This window comes from Rhea americana, unplaced genomic scaffold (genome assembly GCF_003343005.1).
Source record: "Rhea americana isolate MKP2758 unplaced genomic scaffold, rheAme1 scaffold_201, whole genome shotgun sequence".
NCBI lineage: Eukaryota > Metazoa > Chordata > Aves > Rheiformes > Rheidae > Rhea > Rhea americana.
The window spans coordinates 1,218,493-1,239,460 of record NW_028186162.1 but is presented as its reverse complement, the minus strand read 5'-3'; the positions used below and the strand labels follow the sequence as shown (position 1 = coordinate 1,239,460).

Here is a 20,968-nt window from a genome sequence, read left to right as displayed (position 1 = left end):
CGGGGTCTGCGGCCTGGGCCTGGGCGAGCCGCCGCCCTGCCCTGCCCCGGCCCGGCCCGGCCTCCCGGTCCGGCCGCGCTGGAGCTGCGCGGGCGTGCGCTCCCCCGCGGGAGCGGGGACCCCGGGGTTGCCTTAGGGCTCCTGTCTCCCGTGGCTTTGCCGCTTCTTACGGCTCCACGCTCGGCGCTTTTAAAAAGCGCTTTCCAGTCCCCGTCTGGCTTAAGAGCCCCGCAGGATAGATTATACGTGGCCACAGAGGAGACACAGGGGGGCCAATTTATGTACAGATCGTCGTGAAGGGCACCGGAAAAATAAATGATAAYGTTCTTCTAGTAACTTCAGCTTTCTGAGAGGACGCCTAAAGTATGATTTAATGACGGCATTCCTGTAACAGTGTCAGTGCTGGCTGCGTGTTCGCGCGGTTGAATGTCTCGCTTCTGAGAGATATTCAGAAGCCACCTGGCAAGCTGTGTAGGTGACCCAACTTGAGCAGAGAGGGGGGCCTAGATGGTCCCCAGAGGTCCCTTCCAGCCCCAACCTTTCTGTGATTCTGTCACGAAGGTCTCGTTTGAATTCTTGCATGATTTTTTTGTTGTTGTGCCTTCCGGAGCTCTTTCCCGCACCCTTTAGGGCAGTCTTTGTCCCCATCCTTCTTGTTCCATGGGGCAGGAAGCTTTGTGATTCTTTCAGGAATTGGTCAGAGCATGAACCAGTCAGTGTTTTGAGCAGGTGCTAAACTGGAAATTTTTGGTGTCCTTAGATGCATCACTGTAAGAGATATCGGTCCCCTGAGCAGGAGACCTACTTGGGTCACAGATGGAAGAGGAAGAGGTCTCATAGCAGAGACTATGATGGAAGATTACGATACCCACCCCGGAGGGATTTTGCAAGGAGATCGCGGTCTAGAAGGTAAGAGTTGGTTTCATCAAAGGTTAGCGCTTCTGCTAGGCAGCTGCTCCGCCGCTGGCATGCGGCTACAGCTGTGGTGCAGGCTGGATTATGCTCTTAACCTACGCTCGTCGCTGATCCTGATCAGAGCTAGCCCTGAGAGGTGACAGGTTTCTTTTCCTAATTGTGGATAACACAAAACTGTAAATCCCAGAGATGGAAGTAAATGGCGTATTTGTTTGCCTTCTCTTAGGCATTTCTGCCTCTGTATCTAGCCAAAAGTTCTTCCCAAAATAATGACATGTCTTTAATATTAATGACAGAGAACAGTCTGCCCTGGAATCATGTTTCCCAGCTCTGATGGTGCAGAGGCATTAAAGTCTTTCTCTCTTGACAACCCGCTTTTCTTTTTTCCTCAAATTTCAACTCAAAGTAAAAATTCTTTTACCTCACCTATACTGTCAGAAAGGACTTATAAATATCTGCTCTATTATACCATAACTCAAACTGAACTCCCCTGTTCTGACCCTGGATTTTAATTTTGATCCTTTTGTTCAGTGTTTCCACGGTAACAAACAAATTAGCACACAGGTGCTGAAAGCACAATGGATAACTATCATCTGATAAAAGATCTGTGGTGAAGGTTTGGGAATAGAGGCAGGAGTGCTAATARGGAGCTGTGTGCTGCTACTTCATGGTGGGGAACAGAAATAGGTTGGCTGTCCTCGCTGCTCGGTGGTGCTGGAGCTTGTCCAGGTGCTGTTCCGCTGGCTCAGCTAGCAACTGAGACTTTAACAGGGCAGGTGCRGCTAACAGGGAGTTGAGTTCATCTTTGAATTCCTTAATTGCTCTATTGTTTAATTTCTGTTCTGGATCTGGGTTGTGCTTACTTGGAAGAAGTGCATTGTGAAATACAACTGACGGACACAGTGGACTTTTCCGTTTTCATCTGATGGATTATTTAGAACAGATTTGGATGAAAACCATCTTTTGCTGGGGGAAAACCTTTTTGCCCCTTTARGCTCAGAGCGAGAGCTTCTTACAGGTCTGTTGGTGGTCTCAGTATTGGAGCCCTTCACATTCTCCACTGTTGTTTCTTAATCCTCTGTGTCTTGAAAGTTCACACTGAAATTTCACAGACACGTTTTGAGTGGAGTATTGGTGTGGAATAAAGCTATTTTTTGCTTGTTTGTTTTGGATAGTTTAGTAGTGACCTAAAGCTGCTGCTATCTTGGCAGACTGTGTGAAGCTATTTGTTCTTGATCCAAGACAAAATGAATCACCTGCTTACTGCACACACATCTGTGTACTGTTAAGCTGTCAGCAAGAGAGCCAGACGTTGCCAAAGTAGAGAGGGGGGAAACAACGAAAGCTCCAATTTCCAGAGTGGAGCAGTTGCAACAAGGTGTTGGTCAGAGAGGCAGTTGCTTTTTGCGCTCAGCATAAGACAGCATAAAGCTGGCTAGTCATTGCCCAAAGTACTGCTGTTAATCACCCTTTGTGTTTATCATCTCTCATGGAAAGTCAGTATGCTGTTTTTGTTTTCTCTGAGTTGCAAYGTCTCCTACTTAAACCCTGGCTTGTCATTCAGTAACATGTGAATCAAGACTTGCAGTAAAGGTAGTATTTTATTAGATCAAGAATAACAGTTGGGGTAGGGGAAAAGTCATGCTTTTGGAGGTACAAGCAAACCGTGGTTAAGTGATACTGTGTTTGTTGTACTGTCTAAAAATGTAACCGTAACAGTTCTGCCAAGAAGGCCCATGGGATTAAACTGCGATCTGCAGAGCGTAAAGCAGGAGCTACAGAACTGTGGTTCTAGCTTGAGGCACTTCCAGCTCACAGGTGCTCTCTAACTGAGCGCAGAGGAACTGTTGGTGTGCTTCAGTTAGTATGCACATATGGTACCTAAAACAGCTTATAGCTACCGACAAAGGGAACTTCGTCTTGTGGCCCTRCATGACGCGTGGTTTACTTACGGGTTCGCAACCCTTGGTTGTCAGGACAGGCAGGGGTTTGGCTAAACTGCAGAGTGCAAACCTTTTGTGGCTTTCACTAATGATCTGTTGAGTTGTTGTGCGTCTGTRCATGGAAGACTTGCTATTTAGGGGACTCTGATCCCCACTGGGGTGATGACTAGTGCACTTCTGCTGCGTTCAATTCTCATTTGTGTAAAAACTAATAAGAGTCCTTCCTGAGGGAAGAGGAATTATGTTAGAAAAATACTTGCGTACGGTGGTGGAGGTGGCTCAGGTAAGGCAGGCAGCTCAAATCCAGCTCTGAGTATGTGGGTAGTTTCCYCTCTAGCTTCTTGAAATGTGGAGATGCCATGCTATTTTCTTTAGCTAACCTTCTCCTCCTCCTTATTGGAGAAACTTGCCTGAAAAGTGGCCAGCATTGGAGCTATAGCGAGGTGGCTGTTTGAAGGTAGGACGTTGCTGTTGTCTCCCTGCCACCAGGTAGTGGGAAGGAGAGCTCTTACTGTCAGCAGGACGCTGGTTTGKTTTTTTTTCCCGCTCTTCTGGCTTACGAAGGGGTTTTTGTTTGTAATGCAGCCATGACAGGATGCCTTACCACAGGAGATACAGAGACAGGCGGGACAGCGACACCTACAGATTTGAAGACCGAAGCCCKTCTTTCGGAGAGGACTATTACTCGACCCGCGCACGGAACTGGCGGCGGTCCAGAGGCAGAGAGCAGCACCGCGCGAAGAARCATCAGCATCACTGCCGGAAACGCAGGACCAGGTCTTGTAGCAGTGCCTCCTCGGTGAGTAGCGTCCAGAATGAGTTCAGGATTGTTCACGTTYTTAACTGTTCTTTTACCTCCTTTCAGCTCTGAACACTCTGGGTGAGTACCGCTAATCCCATTTTTGTTTGTTTTGATTATGTGGAACATATAGTCCCAAATCTGTGTCTTGTTAAGCTGGAAGCATTTGTGGCTATCRGGTTTGACTAGTCCAGCCCCTGTAGCTCTAATACACGAGGAAACTAAGCCGTGTTCTTACGGCCAGGGGAGGGGATCGGTGAACGCTTCAARTGGTGCAAACGCACGATGTGTTAACAAGGGTGAGTCTTGGGTGCAGGCCAGCCTGGCTGCCGTGTCGCTCCTTTTAAGGTTATGTGTGAGAAGGGTTTCAGTTCTGCATATCGGTGCTGCTCTAGGAGGTTTTGGTATGCAGCGATGGTACCAAGCACTCCTGTGAAGGCGTGTTGATTGACTTGTGCCAGGATCCTGTGCCATATAGGATCATTCAGCTGTATCAAGGCTTACTCTTCTGAGTCATTAGCCATGTAGTTATTAACTCCTGTCCTACACTACTTAGAGGCTGCCACCTTCTGAGAACATGCACATGTCCTYTTTGGCTATTTTTACACAAGTGTCCTCGGACTTCAGCTTCTTTGAGAACTTCAGTGTTTTCCACCGAATTATAATGCAATATGTTATCCCTTGCCTTAGATACTTGGAGGATTGACAGGGAATATTTGGCACAGGCTGGGGAGACTTGCCCCAGGACCTGGAGCACCGTGGAAGTGTTGTGAGGTATCTCTGCTTCACTGCTTCTCTCGCTCCAGTAAGGAACGCTTCTGTCATTCACAAGTTCATTGTTTGTAGATGTTATTACAACCAAGTGACCAAGTCCTGATCCCTGCAGTTATGCTAGATAGCTGCATGGCTTGGAACTTCTGATGGTCTGTTGCTTTCCTCCTTTTATTTCTTTGCAGTTGACTTTTTAAGTTGCGCCTTAGAAAAAGGCCAAGTTATGATTAAAACTCTCTAAGACTGCGTGTGTGTGAGTGGCGGTACAGTGTACAGGTTTGGCTGGCGTGATCTAAATCCTTTGAAGTCTCACAGCTGTCTCAACTGTTCTTTCTGCCTCCTTCTCCGTTTCAGCTGACATTTAGGGTTTGTTTGTAGGTCGTTATTTTGAACTGGTAGGGGGGTGTGGGGTGCAGTAGAGAAGATGGATAGAAGTTCAGGCATGGAAGTTTAGAGCCTTGTTAGCATTTCTTTGGCTGCAGAGACTATAACCTTTTTTTTTCTTTCTTCTCTTTTTTTTTCTTTTTTCTTTTTTTAGACTAACTAGAAAAGTTAAGGTATTGGGACAATTTGCTCTGTGGTCCCTGGATCCTTCTGGGAATGTTCGGCTGGTTTTCCAGTAGAAGCTAGTAGTAGCGGGGTGATTGTGACCTCTAACCTTTAGCGGACACTGGAAGTTATGAGTGAAACACTCTCTGTCCTGTTCCTAAAGTTCTTCCAGGCTTAAATTTGCATCTCAAGAAAGATGTGCAATACTAGGTCTGTTTGCATTCAGTCAGGCTTGTAGAGATAGGATCAGCTTTGTTGTTGGTTCTGTGAAGAAGGGAAGGGCTGATTCGTAGCAGGGGCAGGATACGTCTCTGTGTAGCTGGTGATCTATTAATTGAGGTACAAGAGAGCAGACTGCACAATGGGAGAACTGCTACTCTGGCTTCTACTGGACAGCTTGTCCAAACTGACAACTTGTATACCCATCGTCACGTTTGCCAGCGGAGAAAATGACATTGTTCTGGCAAAGCCTGTGTTCTTCTTCCACCTCATTTCTCTGGTAGCATCCTCTGGTGCTGTAGAGGAACCTGCTCCTCTGTGGCAAATCTTGTGGGGAATGGTGGTGCCAAACCAGTGACTGGAGCTTCCCAGCTGCTGCTTCCCTTCAGAGAAGAGGGGGGCATTTTCCTGCTTAGAAGCTGCTGCATCAGACACTGTAGCTAATGAGAGAGTTTTCTTTATATACCTGTAGCTGTTGATTACTTTTCTGTTTTGAAGTTAGTTTGTGTCTTGACGTGTCCCTTGCAATATCCCTATCGTTATATATGCTGTGTGCCTTATGAAATGCTGGGATCTGGAAAATCCAACCACCGACGCACCGTCGTCTCCACCTTTGAATGACAACACAATCTGCCACTCGGAACTGCCCGCTGTGTGCGCTTGGTCGTGTGCCGTTTCGGGGGGCGGTGTGTACAGAGAAGCCAACAGAGCAGTAAGCGCAGCAGGAGCGTGGAAGATGACAAAGAAGGCCACCTGGTGTGCAGGATCGGCGATTGGCTCCAAGAGCGATGTACAGCCACCTTTCGTAAAACTTTACCTCTCTACTTTCTATCCCCATGTTAGACAAGATCTCTCTTTTTTTGTACTGGAGGGGTCTCTAGTATTTATTGGTTATAAATGGACTGACCAATAATTGCCTGAGGCAGACAATAGACACTTGAGTTTTAAAGAGTGTAGCAGTGAGAGAGAATTTTTGTTTTGACATTTTATTGCTGTGAAATTGCAGGACCTCAGCTCTCGCCAAACCTCAGAAGTTCACATCCGCTCTTGTTTTCTCTCCTAGATGAAATTGTCGGCAGCCTTGGTGAAGGCACTTTTGGCAAAGTTGTGGAGTGTGTGGACCATGCCAGGTAGGCACCTTTCACTTCCAGGTGACTTGCCTGCCCTTTGTGGRACAAGCTCAGATGTGCACAAGCGTGGCAGGATTAATGCTGCCAGTTTTGTTTGGGCTTGGGACTCTACAGGACTGAAGTGTTGCCATCTCCCACTTGTCATCATGGTAGAAGTTACTCCTCTTAGCAAGTGGAAAGGGGCCTCGTTCATACCTCAGCCATCCAAGGTTGCAAACTGATGTGTTAATCCAAGCAGTGGAGTTCAGCAGCTGAGGGCTTAGACACAGACTCTGTTCTGCTGCCCTACTGTAAAAGCAGGGAATTTAGGCATAGAGATGGGACAGTCAGCTGGGGAAAGTGACCTCTTAATCTGCCAGAGTACTGTTTTTCTTTTCTCCTCTTCTGCAATTACACTTGACCCTTGTCTTCCTGACCTGGGCCATGGGATGAGCGTAGTGCAGGAACTACTGGGATCCTCCTGCCACTTCCTGGCACAGTTGGAGAGGAGGTGTCTGCTGGAGTCAGTGACCTTATCAGCTGCTGTGTCAGGACGTGGTGTATTTGCAGGGCTTTCTGCAGCTCTCTTAGGAGTGTTACTGAGCAGTAATAGTCTTTCAGTGTGAGTACTTAACTRCTGGACAAGTTGGAGTGAGGGCAGAACATCCAGAACTCCCATCTGTTATTCAGTGACCTGCCTCTTCCCCTCCACCACCTTTTTTTTTGGTCCCCATACTATCATATGGTCATCCCAAGCTTGCTGAAGGTTACCTCCTCCTTCTGCCTGTTAGTATTTCGTATTTAGTGATTGCCAGGTGCTTGCTCAGCAGTCTCTCTGAATGGCATGTGCAGTGTGACATGGCTTACCTAGAGGCAGGCAGTGGGTGTGTGGTCTGTTGTGTATCCTTGGGAAATTCTGTACAGCTGTAAAGGCTTCTGCAATGTCCTCTTTGCTGTCTGGGCACTTCTGGTGCTGCTTGGCTTCATGCTAGTGAGTTTCTGTCTTGGCCTTTTCTAAGGTAGAAATAGGGTTTTGGTGGCAATTTGTGTAGCTCTGTGACTTGTTGCAGGATAAACAAACTCTCTTTTTCTTAGATTTCCACATTGGTTCATGTACACTCAAATCACAGATGTTTTCTGGTTAACTTGAAATACTGGTAATGGTTGGGACTCCCAGCCATGGACCGTCTCATAGCAAGCTGGATTTTGGCAAAGGGGAGGCTCCTGTTCCCACCAAAGACTGCACGAGTGAAGTTCCCTCTCCGTGCATATCCCTCCCCTCCCCCCCCCCGAGTTCCTGACTCCCATCAAGCCTGCAGCTGCTTCTGATCTGGGCCAAAGCTGTCTTGAAACAAATGGGAGAAGGAAACCCTGGAAGGGAGATGGAGAAAATAAGGCTATGTCAGATCCACCCCTTGTGTGTGGATCTCCCCTCAGGCCCAGCGGGGCAGTTCTCTGCTCCAAAACAAACTGGGGAACACCTGCAATTGAGATGTAAATCCTTGGCAAATCTTGACAGGACAGTTGGGACCCAGAACTGGCTGAACCTCTTTCCTGCCAGTTACTGTGGTTGTGTTTTCCAGGATATGCACTCTCAGTGGATTGAGGATGTGTCTGTGGAGGTGACTGCGGCTTTTTCTTTGACTTCATCCCTCTATCTCTTCCCTTACAGAGGCAAATCTCAGGTGGCACTGAAAATCATAAAAAATGTTGGAAAGTACCGAGAAGCAGCRAGGCTGGAAATCAATGTCCTGAAGAAAATCAAAGAGAAGGACAAGGAGAACAAATTGTAAGTTCCTGCAGAGGCCTCGAGRTGGTCAGTGCTACTTTCTAGAGATAGGGCATCTGTGTAGACAATGTGCAGAGTAATGCTGGGCTTAGGACTCGAATACTCACTGTTTGTCTCCTGTGTTAAGAAAAAAAAAAAAAAGTCTCTTCTGCCTTTTGGAAGAAGGAGGCCTTTCTCTACTTACGTATGCARATACTCCTACTGAGCTTCTCTGCTGAGAAGAGCTTGCTGCCTTGTCCCATTTGAGTTGGARATTTTTATAGAAAGGCATTTCAGCAAGGGGAGGCCTCTCCTGTGGAACAAGAGGCGTTGTGGTGCTTCTGAATCTGCTGGCTCAGAGCATTTGCTTACCAGCCACTTCTGGAGTAGGCAAAGGCTGGGAAAACTGCTGTTCTGTCAGGTCACTGAATGATGATTAATCCTCACATCTTTTTCTCTGCAGCTTGTGTGTCCTGATGTCAGATTGGTTCAACTTCCATGGCCACATGTGCATTGCCTTCGARCTTCTAGGCAAGAACACTTTTGAGTTCCTGAAGGAGAATAACTTCCAGCCATACCCTCTCCCTCAGATTCGGCACATGGCCTACCAGCTCTGCCATGCCTTGAGATGTAAGTTACCTGGGACTGGCCTTCGGGCTTGCCAGCCGACGTKTGTTCTTCAGTACCTGCTTTTTCTACCCAGGCATTAATAATAGCTGAATATTTGAGGTATTTTTTTTCCCCCTTGTGTGAAGCTTATAAAAAGATGTGAGATGCTGGTRTCTGTGGAGGACAGAGCAGGGAAGGGGTCTGGAGCAGCAGTCCTTAAACATGCTCCCTTTTTCTTCTGAAAGGAATGGCAGGGAGACTTGTAAGCTCTCTTGCAAAAGTGTTTTGTCTGTACCCAAAATATCTAGCTAGGCTAGGGTGTGCTCACCAGAATGGTTTGGGAGGTGCTGAGAAGGAGCTGGTTTGTCACGGTGTCCGGTGTGTGGCTGCTCTAGTCCAGAGCTGCAACTCCCSTGGGGGCTGAGGGAGCTTTGCTTGGCTCACGGGGCAGAGCTATATATATATATATGTACGTGTATATATATATATATGTATGTATGTATATGGTTTGGTGTGTGTTTCTTATAAATCTTTCTCTTCTCTTCCCTACCTTTGCAGTTTTACATGACAACCAGCTGACTCACACTGACCTCAAGCCAGAAAACATCTTGTTTGTCAACTCAGATTTTGACACGTTGTACAACGAGAAAAAGGTGAGTTATGTCTGAAAGAAAGGTGAATAGACAAGGGGTGACTTGCCTCCTYCTCCTGGCAGAAACTGGATCTTCCTTGTTCTGTATATGCTCTAAGGAGCTTCAAAKGTCTGTTCCATTAGAACAAAACGGAAGTTGGGTCTTTTCCTTCTCCAGTGTCTTCCAGTAGCTCTGAGGTTCTGTTTCAGTGGTTCTAGTCCATGAAGTGGAGCATTCAGCTGCTTTCCTTAACGCTGACCAGAGACGTAAAGAGCTCCAAGTCTCACAATTCTATTCCTTCTGATGATTAATGCAGACATGGCAGTTCTGGGACTCCTCAAAGCTTGCCTTAATCCTGAACCAACTATTCAAAGCTCTGAACACTTCTGGTTTCTTTGCAGAGCTGCGAGGAGAAATCTATTAGGAACACAAGCATCCGTGTGGCAGACTTTGGAAGTGCCACTTTCGATCACGAGCACCACACCACTATTGTGGCTACCCGGCACTACCGTCCACCAGAAGTCATCCTTGGTGAGTAGTGCTGGGATTTGGGGAGCCTTAGCCAGCTGAAGGAGAACAGTTGTCCCAGYGGTGCTGTAGGATGATGCTGTCTCTAGGAAAATGAGCTGAAAGCTCTATTTCTGAACACGACTTGGGGGCAGCCTGTTCCATGCAAAGGAAAGTAAACCTGTGATGCCACCGCTGCGGGAGACAAGGTTCCCCACTGTCTCAGTGGTCCAAAAGCCCTGACTGCATGAAAATTATCCATGGCTAGTGTATGCCCTTCACCAGGAGTGCAGAGGGCTAAGAAATGCCAGTAAGACTTGTGAGCTGCTCAGATTGGCTCCAGGGGAGCATGGGGGTCAGCACAAACCGAAACGGAAGCGCCTGTCTCTTGTGAGACCGCTTGCCAGCCTACAGCCCTGCAGAACGCACAGATAACTTCTAGGTTTGTTTTCATCCAGTCCTTGCAGTCCTAAATACAAAATAGGAGAAACCTGGTGGGAGCTCAAAGCTAGCTTTATTCTCTTTGCAGAGCTGGGCTGGGCACAGCCATGTGATGTCTGGAGTACCGGCTGCATTTTGTTTGAGTATTACCGTGGCTTCACGCTCTTTCAGGTATGACTCTTGCAAAAAGCTTCGTACCCTTAGACCAAACTAAGAAGCCTTAATATCTAAAAACGCTAGCGCTTAAATGGAGGGAAGGGAAATGCAGACCAGGCACTGAAAATCAGAAACTGACTTTCTGTGTGTTAAAATAAGCACAGGAAAGCCTGTAGGTTGAGAACTCATGACTTACTGAAAGGACAAGGTTCAGATCACTTTGATTTCTTCACTGTACCTGTGAAGAATAGAAAATGAGAAAGAGAAGACGAAGTTTGAACAGACCTTCATCATTCCTGACGGAAGCTTGTCTCATCTCACCCTGTACTTGTATAGGTTACAGACCTTTTGTTGTCAGATCTCCAAGTTCTTAAGTAATGCACCATTGCTCCTTTTCTTTTGCAGACTCATGAGAACCGTGAACATCTTGTCATGATGGAAAAAATCCTTGGGCCAATTCCATCTCACATGATTCATAAAACCCGGTAAGAATCTGTTCCTGAATTCTGACAGTCCAGTCAAGTGCTTGTCGTGGCGAATTAGTCAGAATATCAATTCTCCGTCCACATACGAGGCCTTAACTATGTGGTTATAAATCTGCGGAGACTTTGTGTAGTCTAGAAGAGTTGCAGAGAGCATGTGGTGGCTTTTTTTTTTCCTTTTATGAACCTGACCACAGGCTTTAGGGGGAATGACTGAGCAGCTTATGTACTGCAGAGATTATAGTGTTAAGCCTGTAGGCTTAACCTAAAGGAGCTGTGGTGCTGTATGCATGTCGAGATGGGCAGCTATTGCTGAGAAGCCATCTCAAGCAATTCTTGATGCTTCCTAAGCCAAAAAGTTTTTTCTTTTGTTTTGTCTTTTTTTAGTGTAGTAGCTGCCTGTAGCTTGCAGTGTGAGGGAACGGGTGAGCTGTACTCCTGCTCACAGCCTCTTTGGATCATAGAAACTATTCCCTGTTCTGTAGCTCTTTCTCTGTGCTGCAGAGAAACAGCAACTTTCCCTTTTTCACCACTCTAAGGCATATAGATAAAATGTTTTATTCTTCATTTACAAGGGAGTCTAGCTTGAGTTTTTGTTTCTCTTCTTGAGTAACATTTTGCTCCTCTCATGGTGGAGAGGTACAGAATGRGGGGAGGTATTGTCACTGAACCTTAGAGGCCGCTGCTTTCCCTCTGCCTGTGCAGATAAGCTTTTCTGCATATGTACGTCCCCAAAAGAGCTCACTGAACACTCTCCCTTGCTCATAGGAAACAAAAGTACTTCCACAACGGGAACCTGGTGTGGGATGAGAACACATCGGATGGGAGATACGTCCAACAGAACTGCAAGCCCCTGCGGGTAGGTGTTGCTCAGCGGCTGGTGGCGGCTAGCTCAGGAGYGGGTGACAGCTGTGATGTGGTTAAAGGTCCTGGCAGCGTAATTGCAGCCACAGGCCTCTTTAGGAAGTGGAAGCAGATTGAGGTTACCCAAAGCCTTATCTTACCGGAGCGTTGCACCTCTCTCCCACCCTGTTCTATTTCAGACATACATGCTGCATGACTCACTGGAACACGCACAGCTCTTTGACTTGATGAGGAGGATGCTAGAATTTGATCCTTCCCAGAGGATCACGTTCTCCGAAGCTCTCCTGCATCCCTTTTTTGCTGGCCTCTCTGCAGAGGAAAGGATGCTGTGTGGTCGAAGCGCAAGCCGGGATCTGAGCAGATGACAGTTGGGGTGGGTGATTGCCTGCTGGATTTGTATATACCGGATTGGTCTAGCCGCTGCAGTTCAGCCCTGGTCACCCTCTTCTCTCTCAGAGTTCAGAGGTACTGGTGTACACTGTGACATGGACCCTGGATAGGGGAGGGGAAGAAAAGCTACATTGGAAAGCACAGATTTGTCTATTTATATGTTGTAAAGTTAAAATAAAGTGTTTCTTATTGTTTGATACTTCCCTGGTAGGCATGCATAGGGTGGTTTTGCTCCCAGCTTTCTTCTCTTTTCTGCAATGAAAGAAAGGAGGAGCTGCGGAAAATGATCAGGAAAGTARGTAGCAGGAATCTTTGTTTCAGTGGAGGGCAAAAAGTGAGGATAAGTGGACCAGGCTCTCCCTGGTCTCCGTCCCTGCCTGCCTGAACGGTGTAGAGCAGAGGGGAGGGCTTGTTCCAGATGTGTTATCAGGCTCTAGAGCAGTAGCAGACAAATGAACAGCTGCACATGAATAGCACACATGAATAGTTGCGCTTTATTTCAGGGCATCCCCCAGTAGCGGCAGGAATGAGTCATTACAAACGTTAGGTCACAAATGAAATATCAAGCAGTTACATAGTGCAGTGATCTTCACATGTTAGTGACCAGAGCAGCACTCATGGGCAGTTCCTATGATGGTAGTTAAGGTTATGGTAGAAACTATCTCAAACATGGATAAAAAAATGTTGCATTCTTTAAATTAACTCTGGCAATAAAGGGGAAAGGGGGAGAAGACAGGGGCCAGACCCCCCCCCCACCCTTGGTCTTGTGGAGTGCTCCACCAGAAGTGCTCACACCTGCACATGAGATACATTTCCCAGGGGTCAGGCCTGCGTTTCCTTCCTCAAGTAAGCTTTTGTCTCAGAGCAAAAGTACAGTCAAGTGCCCAAATCTACTCTCATCCTAGGAACGTGAGCACACAGTGAAGCTTTACTGTGCAGAACACAACCCAAAGCTCCCTGCTGCGCCATGAGCGCTCTGCCCAGGTTAAGTATTAGGAAACATTTCCCTTATAAGAAAAGCTCACACACACACACACACCCATTGTGTAAAACTGCCCACTGTATTTTCACTTAAACTTCTGGGACTGTGTTGCTGCACAGCTGGCAATACATGGAGCCTTWGTGCTTCCTGGAGCTATGCAGCAGTAAGTAAAGATACGATCCCAGCTGCCATCCCTGCAAAAGGGTCTCCGCCTGCCTCAGTGCCAGTGTGGGCCTGTAACTTCAGCCAGCGGCACAGCAGCACAGMAGCTGAAAAACACCTTGTGATTTAGCCTTGACTGCTTTACGCTTTAACTGCTCTAAGTGTACAATCTACAGTTTAATAGCCAAATCCAGACAAGTCAAGAAACACTTGTGGCCTGGTTCAAGGAAAGCAGAAAGGTGAAACAGCAGGTTCTCTTAGCAAGTGGCTTGGGCAAGGAAAGGTAAAAATCAGGGGACTAGAACTAACATTGCTACAAAAAATGATCAGTGGATGCTCTTCCACCTTGTTTAACCCAGCTGCTGCTCCTCTGCCCAGTGAAGACTAGGTCTAACTGAAACAGTTCAAAGAAATAAAAGGCAGAGAGAAGCCTTGCATTTGTATTTTAACCAACCCACCCCACTGCTGTCCCTTACCAAGAGGGGTTGAGTCAGAACCACAGCTTGTTCAATGCCATTACAGTTCAAGCTGAAACATGGTTCACCTGAGGAATAGGTGCTTGAGTCTTTGCTCTGTCCTTCCTCTGGAAGAGGAACACCAACTCGAGGGCAGAGCGCTGACAATTCACAAAAGTCATCGAGCGGCTCAGTGTGAGCACTAAGGCTGTTCAGCATAAGCCAGTGGACATGGTTCAGTAGTCTGACCCTCAGCTGGGTAAGAAGCTCACAGAAACCAAGCGGGGCAGAGCCCTTCATCCTGCTGAGGTAGATACGGCAAGTTCCACGCAGTTTGGCAGGGGAAGTGCTGTAGCTGAGAGCTTACACGCCTGCACCCTGCAGCGATTAGCCTAGTGCTCACAAGTCTCATGCTTGTAGWACGAAGCAGCTGGTTGCCATGTTCCCAGAAGAGACAGTTCAGTGGTGCTAGAGAGTAACAGGAGGTGGATCCTCCCCCGTTACTCAGGGTTTTCAGGCAAATTAATTATTCAGTTGCTTCGTTTCACCTAGGGAGGTCTCTTCCCTCCTCCTTTGATACACTTGGCCTTTGTTCTAAGCAGATGAAGGGCAGAGACAAGTGCCTGATCTATAGATCAGCATCATCACTCGTAGCACAAATGGCTCAACAGTTCTGTTACGCAGAACTCCYGACCTGCTTATCACCTTCACACATACAGAACAGCTACACACACCAGCTGCCCCTACAACTTCAGCCTTAAAAGAAATCCAGTTCCCCCAGAGAAAAGGCACCACTTGAAGCCTGAAAGTCTCCACAGCTGCCAGAACAGGGTCTACATTACATTTAGGTACYGGTAAAAGCTTTGGTGGGGGCAGGTAAGGTACCAGAAAAAGGCAGCACTTCAAGCACTGCCTAYGCTAACAGCATCAGGAGCAAGCAGRCAGGAAGCCAAGCCAAGCCAAGCCACCGGCTGCTGGAGCAGGGCCCTCGGCCGTGCATCTGCCTCGGTTCGCCGAGGGGAACCGCTCCCACTCGCAGAGCCTCCTATGTCACTCCAGGTTCAGCACAGCGCGTGCAGCCTAATTCAGCMCCTTCAGCGAGCAAGAGCAGATCCAGCACAACAGATTTCCCAAACCAGCTGACTGACCTACTCCAGGCACCAGAGTAGGACTCCACCTGGGCAGCACAAGTGCAGAAAAAGGTACCCAAAACACTTCCTAGTGACCTGTGGGAAGTCAGCACAGCACAAGGCCATTTAGCAAAGCGACACGGGGCAGATTCCCCGCAGTATTTCAGACGAGACYGGCCTGCCACATCCCTCCGGAAGGAGGGGGGCAGCTCCCACAGCAACATCTGATGGCAAAATACAACAGTGATGACTACAAATAGCAATGCCTGGAGCAGCGGTGACCAGACTTCAGCGGACAAGGGCAAGCGAGGACAACACTGCAAGCACCGCYGTAGTCACCCTGGGCAGCCTTGCCCGGTCTCCCAGCCTGTACTGCAGCCCTGCCTCATTACACGGGCACAAGGCCAGCGCAGACCCTCGTCCTAGTCCTCCAAGCGGGCGTGGAGGGACATAAAACAGCGTGTTTGTTCTTCCCCTCTGCATATACATGAAAAAGATCACTAAAACATGAACAGTATCTAGGCTACCTTTCACTGCCTGCGCTACCAGGTCAGCAGATGTCCTATGCTCCCAATTCAAGTTCCCTGTGATCCCTCGGTGCCAATATTAAAGGCCAGAAGATTGTTTTTTCAGAAGTGTGATAGGTACCCAGCTACCATTAACATCCATGGGAGCTGAGGGCCTAAGGCCTTCTTCAACCTGGTTCTCAGCGCATGGGTACACAGACAGACACATGCCCTCCCTTCAGGCAGGCTTTGTGCCCAAAGGGAATGAATGGATCTATTGGGACCTACTTCCCAATGGATCCTGGAACTGCTTCCCCAAGCCACATTTGAGTGTGGGAGGAATACTGCAGTGTCCTAGTGCTCCCAGCAACTCACCCAAACACCATCTGCACCATACACCAAGTAACACAAAGTCAGAGTAACACTACCCTGCTCCATCGTGCTTTCCCTGATTCATTCAATCACTATGCCAGAAAGAGAGGAAGAAAAGGGGAAAAAAAAAAAAAAAAAAAAAAAAAAAAAAAAAAAAAANAAAAAAAAAAAAAAAAAAAAAAAAAAAAAAAAGCACCAAACCTACTCTGGCTAGAAGAGCTCCTTTCCAAAACACACCTTGTTCCCCCAGACCTGGGGTCATTCATTAAGCAAACAAAACAAAAACAGAAGAGCCAGAGGACAAGCAAGCAAGGCCTAACTTCAGACACGGAGGTTTCCAGAGCACGTGCTACTTGAGAACTTCTGGCTCTTGATACAAACTTTCTAAAAAGGAAACTTTCTCCTTGAGGGGATGGCGGGTCCAAGGAGGAGCAAGCTACAATTGCCTTCGTGAACATAAAACAAGAGAGAGGGAATCAAAAAGAACAACAGAACAAAACCAAACCCTCCCTCCCAGTAAGACTGCAACGAAAGGCATTTCTACACAATCAAGGGGTGCTGTTCCCACAAGGGCGCCCTTGCTGGGTCCGTCTGCCCAGAAGGACTKAAAAACATGTCTCAGCTCTCAAAACCATCTGTCACTTGTACCAAAACCTCCCCCCCAAACATCCCCTATTAAACAGCCCCCAGGCTGGATCACGGCAGCAATAGCTGCCTTCACCAGGGACAGATACCCTCTTCCTGCATGTTCCTTCATACAATGGCACAAGAGAATGAAAACAGCTTTGCAGGAACATTCGCTTCCTTCTTTTTTTGTTTCATTTTATGATTTTTTTTTTTAATACACAATGTTTCTTCTTGAAGGAAACTCTCCAGAACTTCGCATCCTTAAGGCGTCACGAGTTTACTAGACAGGATCCACTGGACAGCTTATTCAACAGAATTCCTCCTTCTCTTCTCTCCCTTCGGAGCCGTATGGCTGGATGAGCTCTAAGTGGAGTGCAGGGGGATGACAAATTTGCAGCCGAAGGGCGAGTGGTAGTTTATTCCCACTTCCTGAAAGACCTTCTGGGGAATGCCAATGTCACAGAGGTACACGCGCCCTGCCCTCTCGCCCAGGGGCAGAGGCAGGCCCAAGGCCAGTGACCATTTGGCATCAATACCCTGCTCCATTTCATTCATTGGAGGGTCTATGCTGAGGACGGGTGCCCGGTTCTGGTTTGCCCAGTCCACAGTTGCTTTGTACCAAGGCTGATCTCTCAAAAAGGCATTTTCATGACAATCCAGGCAGTTGATCACTAGATCAACAGGAGTATCTGGGAGATCTGAAAGAAATACAGACATCGTGAGCATTCAGGACCAGACTGAAACCACGAACTAAGGCTCAGTCCCTTCTCTCCTTGCACAGCCAGAGATTTTCCTAGTCATACTTTTGCCTCCAGCACCTACTGTCTCACTGTGTACAGGCTGCCCTTACATTACATTGCTGTCCTTCTGCAGAAAACGCTGATGCCAATATTTAACAGCTCTTTAACATGCTGGAGAACAGCCACAGAGATTCAGATCAGAATCTCACCAAGCAGTCAGCAATTGGGCAGCCCTGCCCTAGATGCCACCTGCCAAGCTGACTTACTAGTCTGGCAACTATGAACAGCAGACAGGAACMGGGAAGCTCACTCACCACCAAAWAAATAAATAAATAAATAAGAGGACATTCTGCAATCTGTAAACTGAAAAAAGGCACTTTATTCTGGAGCATGTTGATCACCTGTACTATGGAAGGGCAGCTGGTGTGCTGCAGCCTGTCTCGCTGATCTGCTGGTGCTCCCCTGCTCTGCACCATGCCCACTGCGTTCCCCTTTGTCGCATGTATCATGAAATTCATGCTGCAGGGACTGCTGTTTTATAATGGGCAAGTAGCACAGCCAGCACAACACAGCCCTCCAGTCCTGTCACAATAATATATATATATAAAAATATAAATATATATATATATATATAGTGTGTGTGTATATATATATATACACACACACACACACATATATATAGCGCAGTGCCTAATTCCCAGGTTTGCTTCCCCCAGCAAGTTTAAACAAATTTGTTTTTGAAAACGATGCTGGTGAAAGGACAAATAAAAGCCAGCTCCCTCAGATGCAGTGTGTACTGGGGTATTCCAAGATACCTGAATTTTGACAGGCACTAAGACCAGTGAGGCAAGGAAGTCTGCTTAGTTTGAAGCACTAATTTGATGATCAAAAAAAGAGGTTGAGACATTGGACATGGAAGGCAACTGACTGGGCTGACTCAGGTCCATACTGCAGTTGCTCAGTGGTTATTAATATTGGAAATGTCTTAGTAGCACAACTGCTCTGCTGTCGGAGCACCCGCTGTCCCTGCTGTACCACCAGCCTCAAAGCAGCCACGAGCCACAGTGCTGCGGTGCCACTAGGTGGTGCAGCTCGACCAGGCAGGCACTGCRGGACTGAACTGCACAGGTCTCGGCAGCCCGCAGAGCGGGCAGCGAGCGGACCTGCTCCTCACTTACCTTTGACACTGGACACCTGCTGCCCTTGGGTCTTGCTGAAGAGATTCAGCTCGTTGGTGATGGATTCCAGCATCTTGACAAAGTTGGGCAGGAAAAGAATGACGTGGACGTCGTGATTGGAGAGGTGCCGTCCGCAGCTGATTCCCTGGGCCCCCTTCACGTGGGGGCCGCAGAGCAGGGCTACTGTGGGCCGCTGATGCACGTTCTTTGGGTTCAGCCTGAACGACAGAAATGCAGACAGAAAGGGCATGTTAATAAACCCAAAAACCTCTTACCTTCTTCCTATAAGAGAGAAAAAAAAATACAGTAAAATGCAAATTGACTGGRGTTTTGCAAATCTTCCGTTGTCTCTGGACAAAAAGGAACCACATCCTTTTGTGCTGCTAACACTAGCTAGCTGCCCTGCTTGCAGGTTCTCTTGAAAATTTACATTTTCAGTCAGCTTGTATGTTCCAAAGCAGGGGCATTTTTACTGGGCATGCAGTAAGCCTGAACTCTGTGCAGTTTCACTTTTAAGAGGCTTTTTCCCCTCCTGTCACTATGATTTTAGAAGTACCGCACTGAAAACTACAGTAGTTTGATGCAGCACAGCATAAACAACTGGCACTGCTCCGAATCCAGCACAAGAGACAAATCAGCTTTGCTTGCAGCTTGATTCTGCCATTAAAAAAAAAAAAAAAAAAAAATAAAAAGGGGGGGGTCAGTTCAGTTAGTTACATTCCAATATTTTTTAATAAAAGCTGCATTTATTAAAAACAATGTAAATATACACAATTTATTATAATAAAAAAAAAAAAAAAAAAAGAGAGAGAAAAGAAACAGAAACAAACCACCTTGTGCCACCCAGGTTTTCATGCAGGAACTGTCCTATCAATTATTTTAAGTCCCATAACTAATTCCACATATCACAAGCTTCAGGTGCCAGAGCAAGACTGGATGGATGTCTTCCATTCTCCTGCCTAACAGGTAAAAGGCCAAGCAGTCAGAAGAAACACAACACGTAGATAAGCTTCTGTTAGACACTAGGAATGCTACACATACACCCTTAAAAATATGGTGTGAGCCACCCAGCTGCTGAGCCACAATTAAAAAACAATTCTTCTCGCCAAGCCCTACCAACTGCAAAATAAAAGTTGATTTATTTTGATTTAAATGACTTGCAAGCCAGTAAGGGTGGTTTACACTAATATTTTCAGTAGATAGGGTGGGTGAAGCCTGGTATATTATTGCTTCCTGCTTTCAACCAAGTGATCAGATCCTGGATTGCAGATAAAGCATTACTGCTAGAACAGACGGAGACTGGTAAGGCTCGTCTTCCACTTCAGGAAGAAATCATTTGGAGCATCTAACAACATCTGGATACATGTACAATTGTCTGCCCACATCAAGTATGGTAAGTGCATGCAGAAAGCGGACCTCTTCGAAAGAGGCTGCACATTTATCCATGCAAACAGGAGTAAATGCACCCAGGCCTTCTGTCAAACTGGGCCCTTGAAAAGGCARAATATTCCCAATTTAGGTGTAGATGGCTAGAAGCTAATTTAACATTGTGGAGAGCCTGTTCGTTTTCACTAGCTGACTTCTATTTTTATTGCCATCATTAAACTGTAACACAAAAACAAAGGAAAGGTTTAGAGGTGATTTGTTTTGGGGTTTATTTATCATTACACAAGGACCAGCTCACATTAATTCTATGTTTTTTTTTTCCAAATCTGCCTTGAGTTTTGTTTGTGAAAAGCTAAGTTTCCCTGCAAACAGAGAGACAAATCTCTCTTCTCTTTACCCCAGGAGACACTTSCGCTTCTGAGACATAGAAGCAAAGAAGTCCTTAATAAGTCAATCATCTAAAACTATGTTCAACAGCCCTTTCCAAGAACAGCAGTGAGAATGTGGAAACCTACTGTCAGGCTTCCTCCCACTTCRGGAGCCTGCGCCTCATACTCGTTTCCATGATAGTTCGGAAACAGGATGACACATAAAACACAAGGCCTGCATGGCATTTGGATGAGTATTTCTTTCAGAGGCAAGGAAGAAAGACAGATCACAGCTGTCTCCAACTGCAGGACCATTAAAGGACTAAYGTGGACCCTTCTCTCGTTTATACTACATTTACCTCAAAAGAAACCTCGCAACTTCTCTTCTAGCTTTCCACCATTTAGGGGAACAAGAGGGCAAATCCACAGCAGAGCCAAAGGAACAGCTTTACCTGTTGGGTCCCCCGAGGAGGCTCAGTGCCATCTGACTAGCACACACTCCCGTCATCTCCAGCCTCCGCTCCAGCGTCAGCCCGTGTTTCTCAGCAACCGAAAGCAGCTTTTTATGAAGTTCATACGACACGCTTGGAACGACGAGCCCAGAGTCTAGGAGTCAAAGAGAGTGGAGGGAGGAAGACAGACAGAAAGAAATATCATCAGAGATTTTTCCCACCCAAAGGCTACAGCCTATTAAGATTATATATGACAGCCCTTGTACATGACCACAACAAACAGGCTTAGCAGCCATGACAAAGGGCCTGCTTAGTTTTGAAGACGGCAGCMGCAGCTGCTCTCCCYATAAGCCATATTCCCTCTGAGACCRTCACATGAATCCAAAATAATGCAACGGAGGCGGTCGGCTCGCTCTGTTCGTAACCAGTGCAAGTATTATCCCAAGGGCTGYAACA

The 20,968-nt window shown here is 47.0% G+C and overlaps 2 protein-coding genes across 2 annotated transcripts in view; one reads left to right on the top strand and one right to left on the bottom strand.

Moving 5' to 3' along the window:
• The first annotated feature begins 676 nt into the window (after nucleotides 1–676).
• Nucleotides 677–12,353, top strand: CLK3 (CDC like kinase 3). The gene is made up of 12 exons (XM_085303985.1): nucleotides 677–909; nucleotides 3,444–3,657; nucleotides 5,893–5,986; nucleotides 6,260–6,326; nucleotides 7,978–8,094; nucleotides 8,537–8,703; nucleotides 9,241–9,335; nucleotides 9,716–9,845; nucleotides 10,351–10,433; nucleotides 10,824–10,903; nucleotides 11,669–11,759; nucleotides 11,944–12,353. Exons 1-12 carry the CDS (start codon nucleotides 761–763, stop codon nucleotides 12,127–12,129), a joined length of 1,473 nt encoding a protein of 490 aa, XP_085160111.1. The 5' UTR covers nucleotides 677–760; the 3' UTR covers nucleotides 12,130–12,353.
• A 272-nt stretch (nucleotides 12,354–12,625) lies between these two features.
• Nucleotides 12,626–20,968, bottom strand: part of EDC3 (enhancer of mRNA decapping 3) — a 29,041-nt gene continuing 20,698 nt past the window's right edge. Inside the window, exons 5-7 of the mRNA XM_085303984.1 lie at nucleotides 20,513–20,666; nucleotides 18,307–18,524; nucleotides 12,626–17,086 (exon numbers count right to left, since the gene is read on the bottom strand). Coding sequence (XP_085160110.1) covers nucleotides 16,752–17,086; nucleotides 18,307–18,524; nucleotides 20,513–20,666 — 707 coding nt within the window. The 3' untranslated portion in view covers nucleotides 12,626–16,751. The remainder of the gene's footprint in view (nucleotides 17,087–18,306; nucleotides 18,525–20,512; nucleotides 20,667–20,968) is intronic.